We start from the raw sequence: 23641 nt of genomic DNA, 5'->3' as shown, positions 1-23641 counted from the left end.
GGATGCTCTACAGAAAGGGAGTCCTCACGAGTACCTAGGCCTACTGAAAATTGGGTAGAGGTGCCTGGCAGCACCTGTGGCAGTTGACCTGGTTACTCAGAGAGGATACTCACTCTATACTGTAAAGCCTACATATCTGTAAAGAGAAAATGAACTACCTTGACTAATATTTAAAGCTCCTCAAGTATTTAACTGAAATACAAACTATTCTCAAATTTCTGCCAACTATGAGAAACCATAGAAAAATGAAAGTTCATGAAATGGTTTTATTTAGGAGAAAAAAGTTTTTTTTTTCAATGACTTATGTGGCAACAAACAATCTCTACTCATATTTTTCTTTAACTCTAAAGACTAACAGATTCACAAGGGATTCCATTTCACTAAGAGACAAACTTCACAAAGAAAGATATTCTTAAGCTATTATCTAATTTATAAATCGTGAAAAATTTTCATGGAAACTAGAAGATTTACCTTGAATCAAAACTTGTAAAACTGAACTTAACCTCTTGGTAGTGATACAACAAAAAGTCAACCTCTCCTATGAAGAAATTAATAATATTTTTTTTTTTAAATAAATCTGAAAGATCAATTTCATGATTTTACCTGAAAGAGGATGTTTCCCAACTGATCTTGTGCAGCTCAATATTTTCCTTGACCAAACCAACCGTCTCGCACCAAGGCAAGGCGACTCAAAAATAGAAGGTACATTCACCCCTCATTCACTGAATGAATAACTGTTTTGCTAAAAGTGCACATATCACAATTTGAATGACCCTTTGAATTGCAACATTCCCACCCCCTCCTGCAGAGTGCAGTCACTGTACTTCCCACCTCCAGGACTTTAAGTCGGATACTCATTTTTATGAATGCCTTCAAAAATGTTACCATGCTCACACTCCAACAGTACATCAAGCCATAAAAGCAACTTGTCTCCAATCACTACAATGGAACATGCTTAGAGAAACCTAATGGATGTTCAACCCTCAAGCAATTATTACCTCCTTTACTCACTCCCTATAACCTTTCATAGGATGACTCCTACCCCTTCTTTCTTTCACCTCAGATTTATATACTTTTCCTGTTCATTTCATTCTGCTCTAACCTCTCTAAATGTCCAAAACCACCTCAACAAGAACACCTCTGTATTATACAGCTGGTAACCTCACACTAAATTCTAATTTCTAGGCTCCAAATTTTCTGCCTAATAATCACAAGTATTCTTTCTTTTTTTCCAGATGCCTCAACACTCCACCCATCTCCTTAAGGTCCACCTTGTCTTTCATGGACCCATATGCCAACATGTCCACTCCCAAATATCAAAATATGGTGGAGGTAAAATATCTAGCTCTGCCATACTCGCTCCCTTGAATCTGATATGCAGTCTTTCACTGCTTACATTTTCTTACTTTCATTGCCTTGCTCTTTTCTGTTTACTTTAAAGTTCCATCTTTTACACACCTTCCCAAATCCTTTTGCCAATCTTTGCAATTTCTCTCTGGAATTTTCCAAAAGAACCATGTCATTGGCAAAGAATAACTGAAAACTCCCACATTCTATCACATTCATTATCATTTAATCCCATTCCTTTCCACAACACCTTAGCATTCTTCTTTTTTACAGGCCAATTTATAACCAAGATAATATCACACATCACCATCTAGAGAAACCAATCCCCTTCTCTCCTAATCCACTTCTCAAATCCCACCTTTATGCTAATTCATATAATTCTCAAATTGAAACATTGATGCCTTCTCTTTAATTTTCACAGCTGGTCATTTAATATGACTGCTACTACTCCTTTAGCTCTAGTTCTCTAAGACACACCTGATTTAACCACTCTTACTTCCAATTAAATTTAACCACCCCTTTCAGCTTTGTTTCACTTACTGCTAGGATATCCAGCTTCTTTTCATTAAGCCATTCACTGTTGCAGCTGCTGAAATTAAAAGCTGGCAAAGTTGAGACTTTAAAAAAATAATAATAATTTTAGCATCTAAAATGGTAGAGAATTTTGTTAATGAAGGTAATGTGAAATTTGATGGAAAACCTACAAAAATAACTCTACAAAAGTACCCTGGCATGAAGTGGGCAATCTGTGCACAATTTATATATCAGTGATTTTTGCCCACTATGAGGTCTATTTTAGGCCAATTGCTGTATAGCCCTTGTGGCTTAGCGCTTCTTTTTGATTATAATAATAATTTAGCCCAATTCCAGTGTCAAGCTGACCCAATTCCTGGCTCTTTTGCTAATATACCTTCCATTCTATTGATTAGGTGCAACCAAATGCCTATTCAACAATCAGAACAAATTAAAATTTACAAAGTTGAAAATAAGCACTACTGTATAGGCATTTGGGCCACTAAAACAATCTTTTTTCTGTTCATTAATAATGTCCCCAGGCCTCTCCTATATAACACTTGCCCTCTATTTCAAATCCATCATCACAAAAATTAAAAGCTTCACCCCATTTCTCAGCTAATAAAATATAATTACGAATGATTGGTCATGGTTCAGACTGCCTCAGTAATTGAAGCAGATCTAATAAAAACTCATCAATCAGACTGGTGGGGAAAGGTGTAGCAAGGCTTCTATTCTTCCTCAGGAAAATCGCCAAAAATCATATCTTTCAACAAATCGGCTGTATCCCACCAAGGCAGGGTAGCCCAAAAAAGAAAAACAACAGTTTCTCTTTTTAAATTTAATAATATATACAGGAGAAGGGGTTACTAGCCCTTTCCTCCTGGCATTTTAGTAGCGTCTTACGACATGTATGGCTTACGGGGGAAGAATTCGGTTTCACTTCCCCATGGAGATAAGCAGAAATAAGAACTAGGAGGAAAATAGAAGAAAACCCAGAGTGGTTTGTATATATGTATAATGTTTGTACATGCATGTGTAGAGTGACCTAAGTTGACATAGAAGGAGCAAGATGTACCTGAAATCTTGCATGTTTATGAGACAGAAAAAAAGACACTAGCAATCCTACCATCATGTAAAACAATTACAGGTTTCTGTTTCACACTCACTTGGCAGGATGGTAGTACCTCCTTGGGTGGTTGCTGTCTACCGACCTATTACCTAGTCAAAAATCAAATATTTCCACCAATCTGAGGTCTATTTCAAGCTACTGCTTGTGTGAAACTGACCAAAATCATTTCCATTTCACTTCTATGTCTACCATTCTATCAACTGATATCAAGAAATACCTAATAAAACTATGAAAATAACCCTAGAATATGACTCAAACACAAGATCAAAGGTCAGCTGTTTCCACCATTCACTATGTGGGGGCAGGTTTTTTTTTGTCATACTGTGCACATCCGACAGACAGTCTCATGTCTAGGCAAATATTTACCACTCGCAGCATATTTGAGGGTGCTATGATTGAGATACAGATCTACATAGGCACCACTGGCCTAAATAATGGAGATCTATGTAAGAGAGAGTGAGGGGATTAATAACCTTAAGAATCAATCACTCCTTATCATCTGTACTACACCCATGCATACTCGAGCAGTCCGGCTTTTGATACAGAAGAAGGGATTACTAGCCCCTTGCTCCCAGCTTTTTAATTGCCTTTTACAACATCCACTGCTGACATAGGAAGGCTTTTATCCCACTTACCCATGGAAATGAAGGGAAATCCTACAGCAGCAAGAACCATTAAGAAATGTAAAAGAAAACTCAGCTGAATGTGAATACGCATACATACACTTATTCTGGTTAGCCCAACTTGAGTCCTGAAGGTGAGAAGTACAATGCCTGCACTCTAAAGGAGGGGTTTGGGATACTGGCTGTTTGGAAAGACATCTAAACTGTCATATCTGGGCACCTCTGCAAAGACAGTGAATATGTGTGAACGATGGTGAAAGTGTTTCTTCTTTGGATCACCCTGCTTTGGTGGGAGATGGCAGGCATGTTGAGGGAAAAAAAAATGATTTAATTTCTGGAAAATCATGTACAGTGGTACCCTGAATTTTGTACAGCTCCCAACTCGAACAATTATGTAAGTGTATTATTGTAAGTGCTTTTGTAATGCATTTGGGGAGTCTGAAACGGACTAATCTAATTTACATTATTCCTTATGGGAACAAATTCGTTCGGTAACGGCACTCGAACAGCCTTCTGGAACGAATTATGGCCGAAATTCGGGGTACCACTGTACTTCCAATTTGAATTGTGGCACGAACATGGTATTTGTTATGAAATATACCCCTGCCCTTGGCTTATATTTGTCATATGATGTATGTATTGTACTACCAAAAGGGTCAAAAGTAATTTCCTAATGTAGTGGGAACAACTCACAAGTAGCTCACATCTTCAAGGTTAACTTGAAATGAAATTTCGAATACTTGATACTACAGTACATCAACAAAAAAATAATTTTCCCATGAAACTAAGTTTAAAAATACGTACAATGTTTACACTACCATAATATATTGTAAACGAAGTTCAAGTTGCATCTTTACTTAATATAAATTCTCTGTTGTTGCTGAAACAGATAGAAGTTTAGTGTCTCAATATTCAATTAAGAGCTATAAATTATTATCATCTATCAAGCATTGCAACTTGGCTATATTTTCCATAATTATAGGAGGGTTGAAACAAAAATATTGGACTTAGTTGAAAGATAAAGTTATTTCTCTAGTATTGAGCCCAAAATCACCAAATCATAAAATGCAAACTGACCAATAAAATGTTGAAAAGAAAACTACAAAGATAAAAGGTGAAAGTAAGGGATTGTAATTACAGTTATAAGTTAATGTATAAAAATGACAAAAAATCTACAAGCTCTGTGAAAAGTGGATATTACCACACCCTCCAGCAACAAAGAACAATGATGGGCAAAAACTTTTAAAGGTCACTAAGGGTTCTTCATCAGTGCCGTGAGTAAGTAACTGAATATTTAAGAATTATTAGTAATGTAATTCTTATATTTTTCCTGTTACTTTCCCATAACACCACTGAAGAGTTCTTAGTGACCTTGAAAAACTTTCACCCACCATTTTTTCAGTTCTTTCTGGAAAATGCTGTGTTATACAGAAATTAAATGTTTCTGGCTTTGCTCAAAGATAGCCAAAGTCCCACATCAATAAACTTCAGTAATACGTGTATTCTTTACATCTTTATTTCCCCATCTTTGGTTTAAAAGACTATAGTACCTAAATAAAGTTTTGTCAAGATTGACTGAAAACATGCAAGTAAAATTATAAGAATTACTATTAATAACAATACAGCTGTCACTGCCACTTCTACCAAAAACAGTTTCTTTTGTCAAGTACACATTTTGAGTAACTTAAACACTGATTTTGAGTACATGAAATAATTTTAACATTAAATCATACACACTGTGTTATTATAACAACATTTGTGATTACTGCCATATAAAATGAAATTACAAAATAGTAATTCAAGAGGTAGAAATAATGCAAGATGATGATGGCAAAATGCTAATGAGCCTATGCCACCAAGCAGGCTGCGTCAATGATTAAGCTTATCACTGACACTAGTCACAGTGTGTGTACTGTGTAGCATACTTATGGTAGTTTCTCTGCTTTCATTTTCATCATGTGCATTTTCCTCCAACTTTACATCATCCTTTGCAAGTACTCTGTTGCCAATATTTGTCATCGCATTCTGATGGTTCAGCCTAAAAGAAGAGCTAGAGCGGGAACTGTCCAAACTTACTATTTTAACTGTTCTCTTACCACTATACTTCCTACTGGAGATTTCCCTAATGGATGTATTAGTACCCTCTTCACCTGGCATTTCATCCAACTCTTGCTGTGGCTTTCTTGACACTCGAGTGAAAGGGGACGATGCAGCCAGGTATGGCCGAGTGTCGTAAGAGAACATGACACCTAAAGCCACATTAAAGGCTGAAGCATCGTAGTGGTGGCAGCCAGAGTAGCGGAATAATGGTTTTTTGTCATACCTGGACACCAAAGTATTAATCAGTATTCCAGTTCTACAAAAGCAAAATAAAAAGTACATTATACTGTACATCAACGTATTGATAGCAGGAGACATTAACAAAACAATATTTGATATGCATATACGTATATTTTAATAAAGTGTCTCTCATCTCTTCTTTTTCCCATCAAGATAGATGGACCAAACAATTTGCAAATACTCATGCACTCTACTGTTCACTTTACATCTTCAGGACAAACTATAATGCCAATACTGTACAGAATTAAAATTCTTTCTAGAGAGAGAAGTAAGAGAGTCCATGGGCACTAAACAAGATATTCCTAGTTGATATTTCATGCATACATATGAATCTATGTAAAAATGCTTTGCAAATAATGGGGTCCAAAATCTGGAATGGTCTACTAGAAACTAAAAATGGCATAACTTTAAATAAATTAAAACATAACTCAAAAACACTGTTTCAACTCTATGTAAAGCACAAGCTATCAGGTCCAACTCACACCCACCCACATCCACTCATGTATTTATCCAACCTATTTTTAAAGCTACACAATGTTCTGGCCTCCATAACTGTACTTGGGAGTTTGTTCCACTCATCCACAACTCTTATTACCAAACCAGTACTTTCCTATATCCTTCCTGAAAATTCAGATTCAGGAAGGATATAGGAAAGTACTGGTTTGGTAATAGAGTTGTGGATGAGTGGAACAAACTCCCAAGTACAGTTATAGAGGCCAGAACGTTGTGTAGCTTTAAAAATAGGTTGGATAAATACATGAGTGGGTGTGGGTGGGTGTGAGTTGGACCTGATAGCTTGTGCTACCAGGTCAGTTGCCGTGTTTCTCCCTTAAGTCAAGGTGGCCTGACCTGACTAGGTTGGGTGCATTGGCTTAAGCCGGTAGGAGACTTGGACCTGCCTCGCATGGGCCAGTAGGCCTGCTGCAGTGTTCCTTCGTTCTTATGTTCTTATGTTCTTATAATCTTCACTACTACTGTTACATGCTACAAGTTTAACTAAATGTATTTTGTAATTTATTATCCTTCATACTCCAGTTACGAAATATGTAATTATCATACCTATATTATAGTTTTTCATTAATACTAATTAAGTGTTTTTGCCAACTGGTCAATTTAGGCTTAGAATCACCATGTGAAGAATTTTTCTTTTATATACTGTACCTAGTTAGCAATAAATACATTATATGTACATTATATGACAAGAAACAGATGATTGCTGATGTTATGAATGAAAAGAAGTTGGATGTCCTGGCCCTAAGCGAAACAAAGCTGAAGGGGGTAGGAGAGTTTCAGTGGGGGGAAATAAATGGGATTAAATCTGGAGTATCTGAGAGAGTTAGAGCAAAGGAAGGGGTAGCAGTAATGTTAAATGATCAGTTATGGAAGGAGAAAAGAGAATATGAATGTGTAAATTCAAGAATTATGTGGATCAAAGTAAAGGTTGGATGCGAGAAGTGGGTCATAATAAGCGTGTATGCACCTGGAGAAGAGAGGAATGCAGAGGAGAGAGAGAGATTTTTGGGAGATGTTAAGTGAATGTATAGGAGCCTTTGAACCAAGTGAGAGAGTAATTGTGGTAGGGGACTTGAATGCTAAAGTAGGAGAAACTTTTAGAGAGGGTGTGGTAGGTAAGTTTGGGGTGCCAGGTGTAAATGATAATGGGAGCCCTTTGATTGAACTTTGTATAGAAAGGGGTTTAGTTATAGGTAATACATATTTTAAGAAAAAGAGGATAAATAAGTATACACGATATGATGTAGGGCGAAATGACAGTAGTTTGTTGGATTATGTATTGGTAGATAAAAGACTGTTGAGTAGACTTCAGGATGTACATGTTTATAGAGGGGCCACAGATATATCAGATCACTTTCTAGTTGTAGCTACACTGAGAGTAAAAGGTAGATGGGATACAAGGAGAATAGAAGCATCAGGGAAGAGAGAGGTGAAGGTTTATAAACTAAAAGAGGAGGCAGTTAGGGTAAGATATAAACAGCTATTGGAGGATAGATGGGCTAATGAGAGCATAGGCAATGGGGTCGAAGAGGTATGGGGTAGGTTTAAAAATGTAGTGTTAGAGTGTTCAGCAGAAGTTTGTGGTTACAGGAAAGTGGGTGCAGGAGGGAAGAGGAGCGATTGGTGGAATGATGATGTAAAGAGAGTAGTAAGGGAGAAAAAGTTAGCATATGAGAAGTTTTTACAAAGTAGAAGTGATGCAAGGAGGGAAGAGTATATGGAGAAAAAGAGAGAAGTTAAGAGAGTGGTGAAGCAATGTAAAAAGAGAGCAAATGAGAGAGTGGGTGAGATGTTATCAACAAATTTTGTTGAAAATAAGAAAAAGTTTTGGAGTGAGATTAACAAGTTAAGAAAGCCTAGAGAACAAATGGATTTGTCAGTTAAAAATAGGAGAGGAGAGTTATTAAATGGAGAGTTAGAGGTATTGGGAAGATGGAGGGAATATTTTGAGGAATTGTTAAATGTTGATGAAGATAGGGAAGCTGTGATTTCGTGTATAGGGCAAGGAGGAATAACATCTTGTAGGAGTGAGGAAGAGCCAGTTGTGAGTGTGGGGGAAGTTCGTGAGGCAGTAGGTAAAATGAAAGGGGGTAAGGCAGCCGGGATTGATGGGATAAAGATAGAAATGTTAAAAGCAGGTGGGGATATAGTTTTGGAGTGGTTGGTGCAATTATTTAATAAATGTATGGAAGAGGGTAAGGTACCTAGGGATTGGCAGAGAGCATGCATAGTTCCTTTGTATAAAGGCAAAGGGGATAAAAGAGAGTGCAAAAATTATAGGGGGATAAGTCTGTTGAGTGTACCTGGTAAAGTGTATGGTAGAGTTATAATTGAAAGAATTAAGAGTAAGACGGAGAATAGGATAGCAGATGAACAAGGAGGCTTTAGGAAAGGTAGGGGGTGTGTGGACCAGGTGTTTACAGTGAAACACATAAGTGAACAGTATTTAGATAAGGCTAAAGAGGTCTTTGTGGCATTTATGGATTTGGAAAAGGCGTATGACAGGGTGGATAGGGGGGCAATGTGGCAGATGTTGCAAGTGTATGGTGTAGGAGGTAGGTTACTGAAAGCAGTGAAGAGTTTTTACGAGGATAGTGAGGCTCAAGTTAGAGTATGTAGGAAAGAGGGAAATTTTTTCCCAGTAAAAGTAGGCCTTAGACAGGGATGTGTGATGTCACCGTGGTTGTTTAATATATTTATAGATGGGGTTGTAAGAGAAGTAAATGCGAGGGTCTTGGCAAGAGGCGTGGAGTTAAAAGATAAAGAATCACACACAAAGTGGGAGTTGTCACAGCTGCTCTTTGCTGATGACACTGTGCTCTTGGGAGATTCTGAAGAGAAGTTGCAGAGATTGGTGGATGAATTTGGTAGGGTGTGCAAAAGAAGAAAATTAAAGGTGAATACAGGAAAGAGTAAGGTTATGAGGATAACAAAAAGATTAGGTGATGAAAGATTGAATATCAGATTGGAGGGAGAGAGTATGGAGGAGGTGAACGTATTCAGATATTTGGGAGTGGACGTGTCAGCGGATGGGTCTATGAAAGATGAGGTGAATCATAGAATTGATGAGGGAAAAAGAGTGAGTGGTGCACTTAGGAGTCTGTGGAGACAAAGAACTTTGTCCTTGGAGGCAAAGAGGGGAATGTATGAGAGTATAGTTTTACCAACGCTCTTATATGGGTGTGAAGCGTGGGTGATGAATGTTGCAGCGAGGAGAAGGCTGGAGGCAGTGGAGATGTCATGTCTGAGGGCAATGTGTGGTGTGAATATAATGCAGAGAATTCGTAGTTTGGAAGTTAGGAGGAGGTGCGGGATTACCAAAACTGTTGTCCAGAGGGCTGAGGAAGGGTTGTTGAGGTGGTTCGGACATGTAGAGAGAATGGAGCGAAACAGAATGACTTCAAGAGTGTATCAGTCTGTAGTGGAAGGAAGGCGGGGTAGGGGTCGGCCTAGGAAGGGTTGGAGGGAGGGGGTAAAGGAGGTTTTGTGTGCGAGGGGCTTGGACTTCCAGCAGGCATGCGTGAGCGTGTTTGATAGGAGTGAATGGAGACAAATGGTTTTTAATACTTGACGTGCTGTTGGAGTGTGAGCAAAGTAACATTTATGAAGGGATTCAGGGAAACCGGCAGGCCGGACTTGAGTCCTGGAGATGGGAAGTACAGTGCCTGCACTCTGAAGGAGGGGTGTTAATGTTGCAGTTTAAAAACTGTAGTGTAAAGCACCCTTCTGGCAAGACAGTGATGGAGTGAATGATGGTGAAAGTTTTTCTTTTTCGGGCCACCCTGCCTTGGTGGGAATCGGCCGGTGTGATAATAAAAAAATAATATATTTTTTATGTACAACCCCAAGTTTAAGTCTCCCCGAAATGATCTGCATAACCCTTTGACTGTTGCAACCCCAAAACCTGAGATGTCTCTTGGTGTCGCAAAATTTAAAAAAAAAATTATTTTTTCTTATGAAATTATAGAGAATCTTTTCCCGATTGACACCAAAAGAATGAAATTTGATGGAAAACTGATGGAATTACGCTTTCGCGAAGTAAGCGACCTTGGCGATATTTACGAATCGGCGATTTCACCCACTTTGAGCCCTATTTTCGGCTAATTCCATTGTTCCAGTTGACCAAACTCATAGCTATTTCTTTAGAACTCCATTTTTTCTATCGATTGAGTATAAGAAACTGCCCATTTACTGATTTCAACTACCCAATTACGTGGTCAGAAATTTGCAATATGGCCAATTTCACGAAAATTAAAAAAATATGACAATTTCAAAATATGGTCCAGAATGAACAATGTAGACATTCCTGGCTCTAAAATAACATTTTCTTTGTTCATCAGTCACATCTCCAGGCCCCTGTGATATTACTCTTGCTTTCTATTTTGAATTTTTATTCAAACAAAAAATAGAAGATTTACTGTTATGCAGACTACTGCAATATTGTAATAATTGTATAAATAATGTCAACCCATTCATGACTGCATATCAGAATGGCTAGTTGGACATTTATTGGAAAATAACATCATTTGTTTACTTTTGAACATCGACAAAAATCAAGCATTTCCCCTACTTTGAGCTCCATTTCAGGGTTCTTTTCTTAGTTAAACCAATCAAAATCACCTCTATTTCTATAATATGTTTTCCATTCTCTCAAATGAGACCAAGAAAACGAGAATACAACCATAAATACTATACAAAAATAGACCACAAAGTCGGCATTTTAATTAAAAAAAAAATGGTCAGAGTTTTTTTCTCATTATGCACTGCGTGCTGCAGGATTTTTTTTATATGGTGCACACTGACCAAACAGACCCATTCTCTCACATGTGGACCTACCAGCTTTCTCCTGCTTGATTTGAAGCCACTAGAATTTATGAGTATATATATGGCAGTTTGGAGGGATATGTTGTGTATCTTTATACGTATATGCTTCTAAACTGTTGTATTCTGAGCACCTCTGCAAAAACAGTGATAATGTGCGAGTGTGGTGAAAGTGTTGAATGATGATGAAAGTATTTTCTTTTTGGGGATTTTCTTTCTTTTTTTTGGGTCACCCTGCCTCGGTGGGAGACGGCCGACTTGTTGAAAAAAAAAAATATATATACGTCAAAAACGGTGGCTCATAAGACGTGTATATATACAACCAAAACAGTCAAAGGGATAACAATGAGCTTTTCAAATTAATACATGATTACTGTAATCCAACCTTTGTTATTTAAGTGTATCTTCATGGAAAATATTATTAGCGTATTATTTTTTTTAACAAAACGGCCGTCTCCCACTGAGGCAGGGCAACCCAAAAAACAACGAACAAAAGTTGTTCTTTTTAAATCAATAATTTATGCAAGAGGAGGGGTTACTAGTCCCTTGCTCCCGGCATTTTAGCTGTCTTGTTATTAATATTATAATTATTATTTATTATAATTAGAGAGATAGCAGTGTATGACATGATTTAAAACTATAATAATAATACAGTGGACCCCCGAGTTTCGTGATTAATCCGTTCCAGACAGCCTGCCGAAAGTCGAAATTCATGAAACTTGAAACCATTTTCCCCATAAGAAATAATGGAAATAAAATTAATCCGTTCCAAACACCCAAAAATATTAAAATAAATTTATTTTTTTCAAATTAAATAAAGATTTATATACTGAAATAAATGAGAAATCAAGTACATGCATATAAAAAATAATAATAACATTACACTTACCTTTACTGAAGACTTCTGGGAGGATAGAAGACGGGAGGAGGGGATAGACGGAAGGTGTATACTATTGTTTGGAATGAGAATCTCCTTCCATTAGGACTTTAGGTAGCAAGTCCTTATCTGGGGTTACTTCCCTTCTTCTTTTAATGCCACTGAGAACAACTTGAGAGTCACTGGACCCCTGTCGCACAAAATATCTGTCCAGAGAGGTCTTTTTCTGGCGTTTCTTTAAGATTTCCCTGAAGTGGGACACAACACTGTCATTGTACATGTTGCAGATATGGCTTGTTTCAGCTTGGTCAGGGTGATACTTTTCAACAAAACTTTGCAACTCATTCCACATTCCACACATGTCCTTAATCACTGAAGAAGGAACCTCCTTAACTCTCTTTTCCTCCTCCTCTGAAGCAAGTTTCTCGGCTGTGGTCTGATGCTGTTCAAGTTGAAGCTCTTGCAGTTCGTCAGTGGTTAGCTCTTCCCTGTGGTCCTCCATCAACTCTTCCACATCCCCGTCACTCACCTCCAACCCCATGGACTTGCCCAATACCACAACACCTTCCACAACATGCAGAAGGTCGGCAGGGACAGGGTCTGCCTCAAACCCTTCAAAATCCCTCTGGATCATGTTCCTCACTTTATTTACCAAAGGGCTTGCACTAGCTTACCTTGGGTCCATGATGACTTATTTAGCAGTTGCAAGCACAAAAAACAATGGATTATTATGAAATGTATTGTATGAACCCGCGGGGTGATGGTCATGTGTTGGTAAACAATGGCACACTGAGCGTGAATGGCGTGGGAGACTGGCTTGGTGTGCGCGGTGACGGGCGGATGGGTACCGGACGGTCGCCAAAACACGAGTCTAATCACGAAACTCGAGGCCAAATTTTGCCAAAAAAACTCGCCGAAGGTCGAATTTCACAAAAGTCGATGCTGCCGAAACTCGAGGGTCCACTGTAATAATAATTTCTAGAGAGCATGCATAGTTCCTTTGTATAAAGGCAAAGGGGATAAAAGAGAGTGCAAAAATTATAGGGGGATAAGTCTGCTGAGTATACCTGGTAAAGTGTATGGTAGAGTTATTATTGAAAGAATTAAGAGTAAGACGGAGAATAGGATAGCAGATGAACAAGGAGGCTTTAGGAAAGGTAGGGGGTGTGTGGACCAGGTGTTTACAGTGAAACATATAAGTGAACAGTATTTAGATAAGGCTAAAGAGGTCTTTGTGGCATTTATGGATTTGGAAAAGGCGTATGACAGGGTGGATAGGGGGGCAATGTGGCAGATGTTGCAAGTGTATGGTGTAGGAGGTAGGTTACTGAAAGCAGTGAAGAGTTTTTACGAGGATAGTGAGGCTCAAGTTAGAGTATGTAGGAAAGAGGGAAATTATTTCCCAGTAAAAGTAGGCCTTAGACAAGGATGTGTGATGTCACCGTGGTTGTTTAATATATTTATAGATGGGGTTGTAAGAGAAGTAAATGCGAGGGTCTTGGCAAGAGGCGTGGAGTTAAAAGATAAAGAATCACACACAAAGTGGGAGTTGTCACAGCTGCTCTTTGCTGATGACACTGTGCTCTTGGGAGATTCTGAAGAGAAGTTGCAGAGATTGGTGGATGAATTTGGTAGGGTGTGCAAAAGAAGAAAATTAAAGGTGAATACAGGAAAGAGTAAGGTTATGAGGATAACAAAAAGATTAGGTGATGAAAGATTGAATATCAGATTGGAGGGAGAGAGTATGGAGGAGGTGAATGTATTCAGATATTTGGGAGTGGACGTGTCAGCGGATGGGTCTATGAAAGATGAGGTGAATCATAGAATTTATGAGGGGAAAAGAGTGGTGCACTTAGGAGTCTGTGGAGACAAAGAACTTTGTCCTTGGAGGCAAAGAGGGGAATGTATGAGAGTATAGTTTTACCAACGCTCTTATATGGGTGTGAAGCATGGGTGATGAATGTTGCAGCGAGGAGAATGCTGGAGGCAGTGGAGATGTCATGTCTGAGGGCAATGTGTGGTGTGAATATAATGCAGAGAATTCGTAGTTTGGAAGTTAGGAGGAGGTGCGGGATTACCAAAACTGTTGTCCAGAGGGCTGAGGAAGGGTTGTTGAGGTGGTTCGGACATGTAGAGAGAATGGAGCAAAACAGAATGACTTCAAGAGTGTATCAGTCTGTAGTGGAAGGAAGGCGGGGTAGGGGTCGGCCTAGGAAAGGTTGGAGAGAGGGGGTAAAGGAGGTTTTGTGTGCGAGGGGCTTGGACTTCTAGCAGGCATGCGTGAGCGTGTTTGATAGGAGTGAATGGAGACAAATGGTTTTTAATACTTGACGTGCTGTTGGAGTGTGAGCAAAGTAACATTTATGAAGGGGTTCAGGGAAACCGGCAGGCCGGACTTGAGTCCTGGAGATGGGAAGTACAGTGCCTGCACTCTGAAGGAGGGGTGTTAATGTTGCAGTTTAAAAACTGTAGTGTAAAGCACCCTTCTGGCAAGACAGTGATGGAGTGAATGATGGTGAAAGTTTTTCTTTTTCGGGCCACCCTGCCTTGGTGGGAATCGGCCAGTGTGATAATAAAAAAAATAATAATAAATACATGTACAAGGTATACAAGCCTAGCTGACATCAATGACATACTATACAGAAAGCCCCTTGTTATGCAGAGCTTTTTGGGCAAATTAGGTCAATTTTGTCCTCAGGATGTGACCTACACCAGTCAACTATCACCCATGTACCCATTTTACTGATGGGTGAACACTGGGCAGCAGGTGTCTTTAGGAAACATGTCCTAATGTTTTCCACCTGTACCAGGGATTGATCCCTGGAACTCAGTGTATGAGCTGAGTGCGCTGGTAACTGAGCTACAGGATATCCAACGTATGATTTACACATGACTGAGAAAAGTTAACAAGGTGTATGGTGTTTATTAGAGCAGTGCCTGCACTATAAAAGACAGATGGGGATACTGCAGTGAGAGAGCTAATCTGTGATGTCAGCACACTTCTGGAAAGATGGTGATTGAGTGAGTGTTGATGAATGTGTTTTCCTATGGCGGCGGGTGACAGCCACCAAGTAAAAAAAAAAATACAAGACTGAATAAAAGGATTTCACAGATGAACCAGCAAATATCAATGGTTTACTGTATTATATTACACATTTTATATGTGTTGTAAAAGTCAACTAAAATGCCAGGAACAATTTGCTAGTAACCTGTTTTCCAGCATAGCTTACTAAAATACTACTTGATGATAACCAACACTCTTATATGGGTGTGAAGCTTGGGTTGTAAATGCTACAGCAAGGAGGTGGCTGGAGGCAATTGAGATGTCCTGTCTATGGGCAATGTGTGGTGTAAATATTATGCAAAGAATTCGGTGTGTGGAAATTAGGAGGTGTGGAGTTACTAGAAGTATTAGTCAGAGGGCTGAAGAGGGGTTGTTGAGGTGGTTTGGTCATTTAGAGAGAATGGATCAAAGTAGAATGACTTGGAGTGTATAAATCTGTAGGGAAAGGAAGGAGAGGTAGAGGTCGTCCTCGAAAGATTGGAGGGAGGGGGTAAAGGAGGTTTTCTGGGCGAGGGGCTTGGACTTCCAGCAAGTGTGTGTGAGTGTGTTAGACATGAGTGAATGGTTTTTGGGATCTGACGAGCTATTGGAGTGTGAGCAGGGTAATAATTAGTGAAGGGATTTAGGGAAACTGGTTAGCCGGACTTGAATCCTGGAAATGGGAAGTACAATGCCTGCACTTTAGAGAAGGGGTCTGGGATATTGACAGTTTGAAGGGACTTCTAAAACTGTCATATCTGAGCGCCTCTGCAAAGACAGTGATTATGTGTGAGTGAGGTGAAAGTGTTGAATGATGATGAAAGAACAGTATGTTCTTTTTGGGGATTTTCTTTCTTTTTGGGTCACCATGCCTCGATGGGAGACGGCCGACTTGTTAAAAAAACAAATTACACAGTTTAAAAACAGTATTCAAAAGTGAAAAATTCTATAAATCTCAGAAAATTTATATTTGTATCCAGCATATCCTCTAGTATCTGTGTGTGAATATAGTTCTGGATATCTGTCATCACTTCAGTTGCACAGAAACAAACACCCTTCCTTCCCTTTTTCCCTTCAAAATAAGAAGTCTACAGTAGCACTACCTTTTTGATAATTTTCTTTTTTCAACAAGTCGGCCGTCTCCCACCGAGGCAGAGTGACCCAAAAAGAAAGAAATCTCCAAAAATAAAATACTTTCATCATCATTCAACACTTTCATCTCACTCATACATAATCACTGTTTTTGCAGAGGTGCCCAAATACAACAGTTTAGAAGCATATATAAAGATATATAAACACATCTCTCCAAACTGTCAATATCCCAAACCCCTCCTTTAGAGTGCAGGCATTGTACTTCCCATTTCCAGTACTCAAGTCTGGCTATATAAAAATAACCGGTTTCCCTGAATCCCTTCACTAAATATTACCCTGCTCACACTCCAACAGCTCGTCAGGTCCCAAAAACCATTCGTCTCCATTCACTCCTATCTAACATGCTCATGCACGCTTGCTGGAAGTCCAAGCCCCTCGTCCACAAAATTTCCTTCATCCCCTCCCTCCAACCTTTTCAAGGACGACCCCTACCCCGCCTTCCTTCCCCTACAGATTTATATGCTCTCCATGTCATTCTAATTTGATCCATTCTCTCTAAATGACCAAACCACCTCAACCCCTCCTCAGCCCTCTGGCTAATACTTTTATTAACTTCACACCTTCTAATTTCCACACTCTGAATTTATAAATATAATTTATATGTATATCAGTTATAATTTTCAAGATAATACTAGAAGGCATTCACAAGTTGTGGACTTTTTTTTTTTTCAACGAACCAGCCATCAAGGCAGGGTGACCTAAAAAGAAAAACGAATGCTTCTCTTTTTAAATTTAGTAATGTATACAGGAGAAGGGGTTACTAGACCTTCATTCCTGGCATTATAAACACCTCTTACGACACACGACTTACGGAGGAAGAATTCTGTTCCACTTCCCCATGGAGTGGACTTTTTATTTATTAATAAATAAACAGCAAAACCATTATGGTAGGTAACCCTTGGAGAAACTTTAGGAAAAATGGTGGATGTAATAAAACTAACCACAGAAAATGACTAAAATGGTGGATTAGTCTGGGACTGTGTGTAAAAGTAGAAAGTTAAAAGTGAACATAGAAAAGAGTAAGGTGATGAGGGTATCAAATGATTTAGATAAAGAAAAATTAGATATCAAATTGGGGAGGAGTATGGAAGAAGTGAATGTTTTCAGATATTTGGGAGTTGACGTGTCAGCGGATGGATTTATGAAGGATGAGGTTAATCATTCTAGGTAGTAGGTTGGTAGACAGCAACCGCCCAGGGAGGTACTACTATCCTGCCAAGTGAGTGTAAAACGGATACCTGTAATTGTTTTACATGATGGTGGGACTGCTGGTGTCTTTTTTCTGTCTCATAAACATGCAAGATTTCACGTACATCTTGCTACTTCTACTTACACTTAGGTCACACTACACATACATGTACAAGTATATATATACATACACACCCCTCTGGGTTTTCTTCTATTTTCTTTCTAGTTCTTGTTCTTGTTTATTTCCTCTTATCTCCATGGAGAAGTGGAACAGAATTCTTCCTCCATAAGCCATGCGTGTTGTAAGAGGCGACTAAAATGCTGGGAGCAAGGGGGCTAGTAACCCCTTCTCCTGTATAAATTACTAAATTTAAAAAGAGAAACTTTAGTTTTTCTTTTTGGGCCACCCTGCCTTGGTGGGATACAGCCGGTTTGTTGAAAGAAGAAGAAGAAGAAGAAGAAGAAGAAGAAGAGGTTAATCATAGAACTGATGAAGGAAAAAAGGTGAGTGGTGCATTGAGGTATATGTGGAGACAAAAAACGTTATCTATGGAGGCAAAGAAGGGAATGTATGAAAGTATAGTAGTACCAACACTTATATGGTTGTGAAGCTTGGGTTGTAAATGCCACAGCAAGGAGGCGGTTGGAGGCAGTGGAGATGTCCTGTCTAAGGACAATGTGTGGTGTGAATATTATGCAGAAAATTCGGGGTGTGGAAATTAGGAGAAGGTGTGGAGTTAATAAAAGTATTAGTCAGAGGGCTGAAGAGGGGTTGTTGAGGTGGTTTGGTCATTTAGAGAGAATGAATCAAAGTAGAATGACTTGGAAAGTGTATAAATCTGTAGGGGAAGGAAGGCGGGGTAGGAATCATCCTTGAAAAGGTTGAAGGGAGGGAGTAAAAGAGGTTTTGTGGGAGAGAGGCTTGGACTTCCAGCAAGCGTGCATGAGCGTGTTAGATAGGAGTGAATGGAGACGAATGGTATTTGGGACCTGATGAGCTGTTGGAGTGTGAGCAGGGTAATATTTAGTGAAGGGATTCAGGGAAACCGGTTATTTTTTATATAGCCGGACTTGAGTCCTGTAAATGGGAAGTACAATGCCTGCACTTTAAAGGAGGGGTTTAGGATATTGGCAGTTTGGAGGGATATGTTGTGTATCTTTATACGTATATACTGCAGAGATTGGTGGATGAATTTGGTAGGGTGTGCAAAAGAAGAAAATTAAAGGTGAATACAGGAAAGAGTAAGGTTATGAGGATAACAAAAAGATTAGGTGATGAAAGATTGAATATCAGATTGGAGGGAGAGAGTATGGAGGAGGTGAACGTATTCAGATATTTGGGAGTGGACGTGTCAGCGGATGGGTCTATGAAAGATGAGGTGAATCATAGAATTGATGAGGGAAAAAGAGTGAGTGGTGCACTTAGGAGTCTGTGGAGACAAAGAACTTTGTCCTTGGAGGCAAAGAGGGGAATGTATGAGAGTATAGTTTTACCAACGCTCTTATATGGGTGTGAAGCATGGGTGATGAATGTTGCAGCGAGGAGAAGGCTGGAGGCAGTGGAGATGTCATGTCTGAGGGCAATGTGTGGTGTGAATATAATGCAGAGAATTCGTAGTTTGGAAGTTAGGAGGAGGTGCGGGATTACCAAAACTGTTGTCCAGAGGGCTGAGGAAGGGTTGTTGAGGTGGTTCGGACATGTAGAGAGAATGGAGCGAAACAGAATGACTTCAAGAGTGTATCAGTCTGTAGTGGAAGGAAGGCGGGGTAGGGGTCGGCCTAGGAAGGGTTGGAGGGAGGGGGTAAAGGAGGTTTTGTGTGCGAGGGGCTTGGACTTCCAGCAGGCATGCGTGAGCGTGTTTGATAGGAGTGAATGGAGACAAATGGTTTTTAATACTTGACGTGCTGTTGGAGTGTGAGCAAAGTAACATTTATGAAGGGATTCAGGGAAACCGGCAGGCCGGACTTGAGTCCTGGAGATGGGAAGTACAGTGCCTGCACTCTGAAGGAGGGGTGTTAATGTTGCAGTTTAAAAACTGTAGTGTAAAGCACCCTTCTGGCAAGACAGTGATGGAGTGAATGATGGTGAAAGTTTTTCTTTTTCGGGCCACCCTGCCTTGGTGGGAATCGGCCGGTGTGATAATAAAAAATAAAAAATACTTCTAAACTGTTGTATTCTGAGCACCTCTGAAAAAACAGTGATTATGCATGAGTGAGGTGAAAGTGTTGAATGATGATGAAAGTATTTTCTTTTTGGAGATTTTCTTTCTTTTTTTGGGTCACCCTGCCTCAGTGGGAGACGGCCGACTTGTTGAAAAAAAAAGAAAAAAAAAAAAAAGTGCATGGAAATCTGGGCAGTGAAAACATTACTATATAGAGTACATGCAAATACAACATGCAAGAATCCCAAGAATCTTATTTTGGAAAAAAAGCTAATCTAACAATTTATAAAAAACTCATGAAGATTTCCACTCATTAGTAGATTCCTATGTACCAAGTTCCGACTTCAAAACTACATCCTTGTAAGCTGCAAGTTATATCATTAAAGAAGTTAACAAATGACAATGCACAGTTGAAAAACAAAAGATATAACTATCTTTTTTATATATATTAATTTTATACTTTAAAGCACAAGAATATTCTGTAATATAATATTCATGAAAAAGTGCACAACCCATTAGACTCATACAGCCTTTAGAAAATGGGAGGGACTCAAGTATTATCCAAGGAGAAAGGTAGCTCCAATTCCTTGGATCAAGAGCCCTTCACATAACCAAGGATCCCTTTGATGGGACAAGGATAAGCAAGATAAGAGTCAATTTCCTACTCCTTCCCCTCACCTGCAGCCAGTATCCTGAGCACCAATAGGACTAATACAGTTGTGTGTGAGGGCACATGACACCCATGGCTTCATCAAGTGGTGGTGGACACCTGCTGTGTTGTACACCATCAATGTCCCTGCATCACCCATCTAATGAAGGAAAAATACTTAAATGCACTCATTTTCAATACTATGTCATCTAAAATTTGCAATTCATTTCAATTACTGTATTATCTAAAATTTGCAACTTATTTCCGTTACTACTCACAAAATTGTAATAACACGATTGCAAACAAACCATACCATGGGCGGGGATAGAACCCGCGATCATAGAATCATAAAATTCCAGACTGACGCGTTAGCCACTGGGCCAACTCATTTCAATTACTGTGTTATCTAAAATTTGCAACTCTTTTCCGTTACTGTGTTATCTAGAAATAGCAAAGCACTGTACCATAAAGCAATCCTATTCTTAATACCAGTGGAGTAGATTTACCAGCTAATGGTTCTATGCTACATGATGTAAATGACAGAACAGAAGGAAAGTTACGGAAATGCTGAGTAGTTTGTGGAAACAAGTTTTGTAATGGATGTCAAAGTGAGAATATATTAGAGTATAGTAGTGCTGACTCTGTACACTGTTAATAAAGCATTACCACTTTTTTTTTGCATGTACTCACCTATTTGTGGTTGCAGGGGTCAATACATAACTCCTGGCCCTGCCTCTTCACTAATCATACTAGGTTTTCTCTCTCCCTGCTCCATGAGATTTATCATATCTCGTCTTAAAACTATGTATGGTTCCTGCCTCCACTTCCTGACAAACACTATGACTAAAGAAATACTTCCTAAAATCTCTCTGACTCATCTGAGTCTTCAGCTTCCAATTGTGATCCCTTGTTTCTGTGTCCCATCTCTGGAACATCCATCCATCCATCCATTCACTCAGAGTGAGTGAGTGTGAGTGTGAGTGTGAGTGTGTGTGTGTGTGTGTGTGTGTGTGTGTGTGTGTGTGTGTGTGTGTGTGTGTGTGTGTGTGTGTTAGTTACCATTTTGTCCTAGGCACATGTCGATTAGACACTAGGCCTGTTGTATATGAGTACGTGTGTGTGTGTGTGTGTGTGTGTGTGTGTGTGTGTGTGTGTGTGTGTGTGTGTGTGTGTGTGTGTGTGTGTGTGTGTGTGTGTGTGTGTGTTGTGTGTGTGTTGTGTGTGTGTATGTCTGTGTATATGCGTGTGTTTATGTAAGCAGTCCTAATGGCCCGGTGGCCTGGTGGCTAAAGCTCTCGCTTCACACACGGAGGGCCCGGGTTCGATTCCCGGCGGGTGGAAACATTTCGACACGTTTCCTTACACCTGTTGTCCTGTTCACCTAGCAGCAAATAGGTACCTGGGTGTTAGTCGACTGGTGTGGGTCGCATCCTGGGGGACAAGATTAAGGACCCCAATGGAAATAAGTTAGACAGTCCTCGATGACGCACTGACTTTCTTGGGTTATCCTGGGTGGCTAACCCTCCGGGGTTAAAAATCCGAACGAAATCTTATCTCTTATCTTATTTACCTCGTATGTACTACATATGTACCCAATCTCTTGGTTCCCACTGTACTGTCTTGTGCCTAAAATTACGTTCAATTCTGTATGCTAGGCTTCGCTAGGCTACCTCTCATACTAGGCTATATATCATTAACTACTTAACTCTCCTAAACCTCAATAAATTCTATTAAATTCTGATAGCTCGAGGAAAGTGACCCCCAATTTCCAGCTAGAGATTGGTGCTGACCCCATGCAACTCAAACTAGGTGAATATTACTTGTGGCTGGCAGTGGAGTAATGTTGTCCTGGGTCCCAGTATGAAAATGCTTGATGCTTCTCGGTAATTTTTACACTAACTTCCTGTAGGCACTGTAGTCTCTAGCTCATCTATATTTTTTTCACTCACTCACTGTATTTACTGACACATCTATACATATCTCTTATCTCCCTAATCTTGAGTCGCACTTATTCTTCAAATACCCCACTGTGTTATTATGGCAACACTATTTAGGGCTGACACAACCGTTCACCTTCCTTCCAACGGCCCCCACATAGTAACTGTCACTATTTACTATGTTTGCTTTTCTGTGATCACTTATATTTCCTTCTTTCGGTGTGTGTGTGTGTGTGTGTGTGTGTGTGTGTGTGTGTGTGTGTGTGTGTGTGTGTGTGTGTGTGTGTGTGTGTGTGTGTGTGTGTGTGTGTGTGCGCGTGTGTGTGTGTGTGTATGCTCACCTAATTGTGGTTGCAGGGGTCAAGACTCAGCTCCTGGCCCCGCCTCTTCACCGACCGCTACTAGGCCCTCTCTCCCCCTGCTCCATGAGCTTTATCATACCTCGTCTTAAAACTATGTATAGTTCCTGCCTCCACTACATCGCTTGCCAGACTATTCCACTTCCTAACTACTCTATGACTCAAGATATACTTCCTAACATCCCTTTGACTCATCTGAGTCTTCAGCTTCCAATTGTGACCCCTTGTTTCTGTGTCCCATCTCTGGAACATCCTGTCTCTGTCCACCTTGTCTATTCCATGCAGTATTTGTCATGTGTGGGAGTTCAACGTGGATTGGGTAAGAACACTCACGTAGGCTGGTTAGTACGTATATTGGAGGGGAAATATGGGGAGCACCACGCCTGGCCTGCCTCTCTGCTAACTGACTCACCAGTGAAGCCTAGGGGTGAGCAGCATTCAAAAACATGCTATAGTCAGCAGCAACATGAATAACAGTCAGTGATTCACACAGACGGTTGGTATTGAGTCATACTACCGGTAACTGGTTACTGGTAACTGGTACTACTGGGAAGTAATACTACTGAGAGCTCGGTGACGCTAACGTATGTCATCCTAACATACAGCTAATACAAACTAGAGATGGCAGGCGTACGGCTTGGGCTGATTCTATACAATGGCAAAGTACACAACAATTGAACATTTTAACATACATAAGGAGAATATTGGAATGGAAGCTAATATAATTTACTGTAATGAAACTGACTGTAATGAAACTTACTGAAATGAAACTTACTGAAATGAAACTTACTGTAATGCATTACAAGGTATGATATAGCACAACTCATAGAATGAACTCAACATTGGGATTACATAATAAAAGTGATAAAAAAATTTTTGATCAATCGATCGGTATTCATGTGGTCTACGGATTCTGAGGAAGGATATGTACAAAGAAAGAAGTGTTTAATAGAAAAGGCAGACGTGGTGCACTTAAATCTAGACT

At 39.7% G+C, this 23641-nt stretch overlaps 1 protein-coding gene across 3 annotated transcripts in view; it reads right to left on the bottom strand.

Annotated features, from left to right (window-relative positions):
- Positions 1 to 439: 439 nt before the first annotated feature.
- Positions 440 to 23641, bottom strand: part of LOC128698945 (uncharacterized) — a 38370-nt gene continuing 15168 nt past the window's right edge. For all 3 annotated transcript variants that reach the window (XM_070096902.1, XM_070096904.1, XM_070096903.1), the window contains 2 exons: positions 20390 to 20520; positions 440 to 5938 (listed from right to left, as the gene is read on the bottom strand). In XM_070096902.1, coding sequence (XP_069953003.1) covers positions 5485 to 5938; positions 20390 to 20520 — 585 coding nt within the window. In that variant the 3' untranslated portion in view covers positions 440 to 5484. The remainder of the gene's footprint in view (positions 5939 to 20389; positions 20521 to 23641) is intronic.

Source organism: Cherax quadricarinatus, chromosome 55 (assembly GCF_038502225.1).
Source record: "Cherax quadricarinatus isolate ZL_2023a chromosome 55, ASM3850222v1, whole genome shotgun sequence".
Taxonomy (NCBI): domain Eukaryota; kingdom Metazoa; phylum Arthropoda; class Malacostraca; order Decapoda; family Parastacidae; genus Cherax; species Cherax quadricarinatus.
Note: the sequence above shows the minus strand (reverse complement) of the source record. Positions and strands in the feature narration are given on the sequence as shown.